Source organism: Crotalus tigris, unplaced genomic scaffold (genome assembly GCF_016545835.1).
Source record: "Crotalus tigris isolate CLP2741 ecotype Arizona unplaced genomic scaffold, ASM1654583v1 scf7180000023966.114003, whole genome shotgun sequence".
Classification (NCBI taxonomy): domain Eukaryota; kingdom Metazoa; phylum Chordata; class Lepidosauria; order Squamata; family Viperidae; genus Crotalus; species Crotalus tigris.
This window is the reverse complement of record NW_024100299.1, coordinates 14,332-21,444: the sequence shown is the minus strand read 5'-3', so window position 1 is coordinate 21,444 and position 7,113 is coordinate 14,332. Positions and strand designations below refer to the sequence as shown.

General features: G+C 54.4%; 1 protein-coding gene across 1 annotated transcript; it reads right to left on the bottom strand.

The window, feature by feature from the left end:
• Nucleotides 1-220: 220 nt before the first annotated feature.
• Nucleotides 221-5,062, bottom strand: LOC120298525. The gene is made up of 2 exons (XM_039322328.1): nt 666-5,062; nt 221-312 (listed from the first exon to the last, which is right to left on the bottom strand). Exons 1-2 carry the CDS (start codon nt 4,258-4,260, stop codon nt 221-223), a joined length of 3,687 nt encoding a protein of 1,228 aa, XP_039178262.1. The 5' UTR covers nt 4,261-5,062.
• Nucleotides 5,063-7,113: the final 2,051 nt, after the last annotated feature.

Sequence of the window (7,113 nt, the reverse complement as noted above, 5' to 3'; positions counted from 1 at the left end):
ATATGCCACTTCAGCAAACGGCAAGAGGTCCACCCAGTCCGTCTGCTGGAATGACACATAACTCCGGAGGTACCTTTCCACCATGGCGTTTGCCCTCTCTGCCGCCCCGTTGGTGCTCGGGTGATACGCTGAACTCAATGCCTGTGAGGACCCTAGTGAACGAACGAACTCCCTCCAGAACTTCGCGGTGAATTGCACTCCTCTATCTGATACAATTCTCCTAGGTCTGCCATGGAGCCGGTAGATGTGTTGAATAAACAACCGCGACAATCGTCGCGCTGATGGCAGGCCTTTGCATGGAATAAAGTGCGCCTGTTTGGAGAAGAGGTCTATCACGGTCCATATCACGCTGTAGCCCCGGTTGTTGGGTAGTTCTACAATAAAATCCATGGCGATCTCTTCCCACGGTCGGGATGGATTGGCCACTGTTTGTAATAATCCCATGGGCTTCCCTACTCGGGGCTTTGCACTGGCGCATACGTGGCACCCTTTTACATACCGTTCCACGTCTACTTTCAGTTTGGGCCACCAGAATTGTCGTCGTAACAGGTGTAGGGTTTTTAAAAACCCGAAATGGCCCGCTTGTTTTGCGTCATGACATTTTTGGAGTACGGTTAGGCGTAGGCTCTCGGGCACATATATCCTATCGCCTTTCCATGCCATACCGTCCCGAGTAGTCAACCACCCCGAATGCTCCTTCGCCCACGTATCTGTCAACAGGGCTGTTCTCATGGCTTCTAGTTCACTCACCTGAGACCTATGACTTACAGTCCTCGCGGTCTCATACCGAGAAGGAGGCATCAGTGCCTGTATCACCTCCTCCCGCTTGCTGTGGTACTGCGGCATTCGTGACAACGCGTCGGCTAGGAAGTTTTTCCCCCCTGGCACATACTTCAATGTGAATTGGAATCGGTTGAAATATTGGGCCCACCGGACATGTTTGGGGGCTAAGCGCCTCGGAGTTTGTAGCGCCTCCAAATTCTTATGGTCTGTCCACACTTCAAAAGGTTGCTTGGCCCCTTCTAACAAATGCCTCCATGTTGCCAGAGCCCAGCGGATCGCGAAGGCCTCCTTCTCCCAGACGGCCCAGCTACACTCGGCCGCCGTAAATTTGCGCGAAGTATAGGCACAGGGCTGCAACACTCCCCCACTGTTCTTTTGCAACAACACCGCCCCCACCGCCACATCGCTTGCGTCCACCTGTACCACAAAAGGGGCACTTTGGTCCGGGTGGCGCAACACGGGTTCCTTAGCGAACAACGTTTTCAGTGTTTCAAACGCCTTTTGACAACTCATAGTCCACTCTATTCGTTGGCTTGGACGAGCCCTCGCCGTAAGATGTTTCGTCCGCAGCAGCTCCGTGAGGGGATGCACCACGGCAGCAAAGGACGGGATAAACTGGCGGTAAAAATTCGCGAACCCGAGGAAACTTTGCAGCTGGCGTCTAGTCTGGGGCGCTTGCCATTCCTGTACTGCTTGCACCTTGCTCGGATCCATTTCCACCCCGGCCCCCGAGATACGGTAGCCCAGGTAATCTAGCCGCTCCCGGTGGAACTCGCACTTAGACAACTTCACATAAAGCTGTGCCTCCAGTAACTTCCGCAGCACCTGCCTCACCAGACTGACATGCTCTTCCCTTGTTGCGGTATATATTAGTATGTCGTCCAGGTACACAAGCACCCCGCGGTATAGGTGTTCATGCAACACCTGATTGATTAACTGCATGAACACCGCAGGGGCCCCTCGTAACCCGAACGGCATGACGCGAAACTGGAAGCTACCCAATGGGCAGTTGAATGCCGTCTTCCATTCGTCGCCAGCCCTAATTCGCACCCTATAGTACGCCTCCCGTAAGTCCAATTTGGTATAAATGCGGCCCGTTCCCAGGTGTGCCAACAGGTCCTTCATCAGGGGAAGGGGGTATACATGCTCGACACATACTGCGTTTAGCCCTCGGAAGTCGACACATAAGCGCAACGACCCATCTTTCTTTTCCTTGAAAAGCACGGGAGCCGCTATCCGGGACCTAGCAGGCTGGATGAATCCTCGCGCCAGATTATGGTCGATATATCTACGGAGTTCCTGCAGCTCCGGCAACGTCATGGCGTACATCCGGGGTTTCGGAAGCTTGACCCCCGGCAATAGCTCTATGGCACAATCCGTCGGCCGATGAGGAGGCAGGTGGTTACACTCCTCCTCGCTGAAGACCATCGCTAGATCCCTGTATTCCTCTGGGTAAGACACTTCCCCCCCCCTCTCCTGGAGTTGCGCCGTCGTCTCCGGGGCGTCGGGAACTTGGCCACCGTTACCACCCGTCCTTGGGATTGGGCCCATCCCAAGACGCATCTTACGGTACCCTTCCTCCCACCATATAGTTGGGGTCCATTTGTCCAGCCAGGATAACCCCAATATGACAGTCTCTGTCGTAATGGGTATCACGATGAACCGCAACACCTCCCAATGATCTCCTAGATCCATGCGTACCTGTTCCGTCACATGGGTTGCGGGGACTCCTCCCAACAGTGACCCGTCCACCTGTTCGAACCGTATTGGTTGTGGTAATGGATATATTCGGAACCCACTATCCACCGCTACCTTCCTACTCATCAGACACCGCGTGCACCCCGTGTCGATCAAGGCCTGACACGCCTTCTTCGCTCCTGTCACCGGACTCGTGAGGATTATAGGGAGGACGAATGGGCTAATAGGGTCACTCACCATGGGATCGCCCACTCGGTCATCCGAGCCGTCCTCCTCGTCTCCCGTCTGGTAGCGTGCCATGGCCGTAGACTCCACCATGGCCGGAGACCCCGTTTTCGCCCCTGGGGCTGGTGGCTGAATAACCGCCCTCGATTTCTCCGTAGCTTTCTTCATGGGCGTAGCTCTACCAACTGTTGCGGCCTTACGTGGGCTGGGCGCTGGGCAGTCGGCTGCTCGATGGCCCGGCTGGTCGCAGCGGAAGCATCGAAAGCCGCCTCCTCCTGACGCCCCAAGGGGTTTTGGTGTGGTTCCCTGTTGGTCTTGACTCCCCTTGCGAGGCCTCTCTCCGGTACGCCGCGGCCGCGGGGCGTCCCCAATCCCTCGATAAACGGCTTTAAGGCCTGTCTCGAGTTCGACCCCCACTCTGAACCAGTCCCTCAGCCTGTTGGGCACACCCCGGTATACGCAGGCTTGCCGTAGGTCCTGGTCTAGGCCTGCTCTAAATTGATGTACTAACATCCGCTCCGGCCATGAAGACTGCAAGCGGCCGGCTAACTTCCGGAATTCCCGCACGTATTCGATGGCCGGGCGGTTCCCTTGTTGGAGTGCCAGCAGGTCTGCCTCAGCCCTCTGTGCCCGGGTTGGATCCTCAAACCTCCCATGCAGAGCGTCCAAGAATAGCCCCGCACTCCCCAACTCCCGGGCATGGTCACTGTACAGGTCGGCTGCCCATGCGGCCGCCTCTCCGCGCAAGGCGGCGGTGATGGCGCCGACCATAGCCCATTGGGAGACATATAGCTGGGCAAACTGGTCCAGGTGGCTTATGGCTTGCCCCAGAAACATTGCCAGTTCGTCGGGGTTTCCATCAAAAGTGACCGGAATGGGAGGAACCCCCCATGGATATCCTGGCCCCCATGGGCCCTGGGGTTGGCCTGGCACGAGGTTAGGATACCCAGCCGCCAAGCTCTGCTGCTCCACACCCCCTAGCCTCGCTGGTCCTCTTGCCACGTTCTTGGGGCCGCCCGGCTGAGCTGGACGCGCGTGACCCGGCGAGCCGCTCGACGGGAGTCCCATGGCGCCCGGCCCACCCGTAGGCAACCGCAGCCGCGGACTGCTCAAGCGAAACCTAGATGAGGGGGTGCGTCCCGCAGCATCCCCTTCCGATTGCCACATATCAGCAGCGCCCCTGTAGCTTGCTTCGCCGAACCGACGACGCAATATATCCATGGTCTCTTGGCCCGGAGCCGTGGAATAGCTCCAGTCGTCGTCATCCTCTATGGTGGCGCATCTCTCCCTCCATCCCGAATGACTGGGCTTCGGTTTAGGTGTTAATAGCCGCTCGGTCTGCATTCCCGTCACCGCCGGGCTTTGCCACCACTCCTCCTGTGGCTTTGCGGCCCGTGCCTCCCCCTCGTCGAGTCCCGGGATTGCAGGCAGTAGCAGCTTCGGCCGCACCACCGGCTGGGCTGCCGCTGGCTCCAGCACCGGAACAGTGTCCGCAGGCCCATCGGCCGCCATCTCTCCCTCAACCAGGGCGGCCCCCTGCGTTCCCTCCGCCATACCTTAGCCGTCCACCGCACGTGGGAGCTGGAGGCTGGAGAGGAAGTAGGTGAGTGCTGACTTTCTGTCAGCGTATCCGACGTCGTTCGCAGCACGAAGGCAAAGAAGACCGGCACACACTGACACCCAACAAGCACTTTATTATTCAAGTGAGATAAAGTCAGCACTGGGGTTAGTTTCCTCCCACCGCCATATATCGGCGTGCTCCACCCTGTGACCCCGCCCCTGGTCCCAAACCACCATCCGCTCAAGATGAATAAATGCTCCACCCTTTCCCTGTGCTTTCCCTTTCCCCGACGGGACTCCGCCCCCACGCCCCATTGTCCATGCACTCGATCCGCGCGTCAGTTGCCCGCCGCCAAACTTGCCCTGCCAAACGTCCTGATTGCTAGGGGGAAACCCCCTGCTCCCCCTTGCTGGGCCCGGCCGCCGGAGTGCAGTCCTCCCGCCCCCGAAGGAGCCGTTCGCCGCTCTCCCTTCCGCAGGCTGCAGTCTCCGCTCGTGGGCTTCCTGCCCCGTCAGCGGCAGGTGCCTCTTGGGTTTTGGTGGCATCTGTAGTGCAGCTTGTGGAGATGTCTGCGCAGTTGACATTCGCCCGGTGCGGCTGTGGGGTGTGGCGGGGTACTGCTCAGCTGTTACTCGGGCTGGTAGGTCGTTGTCCGTGCTCCCCCGTCCCCGTTCGTATGGCAAGCCTTTGGGGGCTTGACATCTGCCCTATCTATTTTTCCTGGTAAAATACATGGGAAAATCCCATTGCAGGAAAATTCCAGTTAGGGTTAGGGTTACGTCTCCATGAACTCCTAGAGGAAAATGGACATCGCCAGCAAACTCGGAGTGCTTGGGTATGGTTAGGATATCATTGACCTTTCTAGGCTGCCCTATGTATGTTTCCTGGTAAAATACATGGGAAAATCCCATTGCAGGAAAATTCCAGTTAGGGTTAGGGTTACGTCACCGTGAACTCTTAGAGCAAAATGGACATCGCCAACAAACTTGGAGTGCTTGGGTATGGTTAGGAGTGCACTGACCTTTCTATGCTGCCCTATGTATGTTTCCTGGTAAAATACATGGGAAAATCCCATTGGAGGAAAATTCCACTTAGGGTTAGGGTTACATCACCATGAACTCCTAGAGCAAAATGGACATCGCCAACAAACTAGGAGTGCTTGGGTATGGTTAGGATATCATTGACCTTTCTAGGCTGCCCTATCTATTTTTCCTGGAAAAATACATGGGAAAATCCCATTGGAGGAAAATTCCACTTAGGGTTAGGGTTACGTCTCCATAAACTCCTATAGCAAAATAGACATCGCCAACAAACAAGGAGTGCTTGGGTATGGTTAGGATAGCATTGACCTTTCTAGGCTGCCCTATGTATGTTTCCTGGTAAAATACATGGGAAAATCCCATTGGAGGAAAATTCCACTTAGGGTTAGGGTTACGTCACCGTGAACTCTTAGAGCAAAATGGACATCGCCAACAAACTAGGAGTGCTTGGGTATGGTTAGGAGGGCACTGACTTTTCTAGGCTGCCCTTTCTATGTTTCCTGGTAAAAAAGTAGGAAAATCCCATTGGAGGAAAATTCCACTTAGGGTTAGGGTTACATCACCATGAACTCCTAGAGCAAAATGGACATCGCCAACAAACTCGGAGTGCTTGGGTATGGTTAGGAGTGCATTGACCTTTCTAGGCTGCCCTATGTATGTTTCCTAGTGAAATACATGGGAAAATCCCATTGGAGGAAAATTCTGTCAGAATACAGCTGGAAGGGACCTCGGAGGTCTTCTAGTCCAGCCGCCTGCTGAAGCAGGAAACCCTAAGTGGAATTTTCCTCCAATGGGCCCTATTAATAATGTGTTAATACCGTTAATAAAGATAGAGAATACCGTCATTTTAAAATGCCGTTAAAAAGGTTTATTTCTTTTGTTGTTGTTGTTAATTGCAAAGTCGTGTCCGACCCATCGCGACCCCATGGACAACGTTCCTCCAGGTCTTCCTGTCCTCTACCATCTTCTGGAGTCCATTTAAGTTCACACCTACTGCTTCAGTGACTCCATCCAACCACCTCATTCTCTGTCGTCCCCTTCTTCTAGTGCCCTCAATCTTTCGCAGCATTAGGCGCTTCTCCAGTGAGTCCTTCCTTCTCATTAGGTGGCCAAAGTATTTGAGTTTCAACTTCAGGATCTGGCCTTCTAAAGAGCAGTCGGGGTTGATCTCTTCTAGGACTGACCGGTTTGAACGCCTTGCAGTCCAAGGGACTCGCAGGAGTCTTCTCCAGCACCATAGTTCAAAGGCCTCCATTCTTTGGCGCTCAGCCTTCCTTCTGGTCCAACTTTCACAGCCATACATTGCAACTGGGCAAACCATGGCCTGGACTATACGCACTTTTGTTGGCAGGGTGATGTCTCTGCTTTTTAGTACGCTGTCTAGATTTGCCATAGCTTTCCTTCCCAGGAGCAAGCGTCTTTTAATTTCTTGGCTGCAGTCCCCATCTGAGGTGATCTTGGAGCCTAGAAAAATAAAATCTGTCACCACCTCCATTTCTTCCCCGTCTATTTGCCAGGAATTGAGTGGGCCGGATGCCATGATTTTGGTTTTCTTAATGTTGAGTTTCAAGCCAACTTTTGCACTCTCCTTCTTCACCCGCATCAAGAGGCTCCTTAGTTCCTCTTCACTTTCTGCCCTTAGAGTGGTATCAGCTGCATATCTTAGGTTGTTGATATTTCTCCCGGCAATCTTAATTCCAACTTTTGTTTCATCTAGCCCTGCCTTTCTCATGATGTGCTCTGCATATAAGTTAAATAGGCAGGGCGACAGTATACAGCCTTGCCGGACTCCTTTTCCAATTGTGA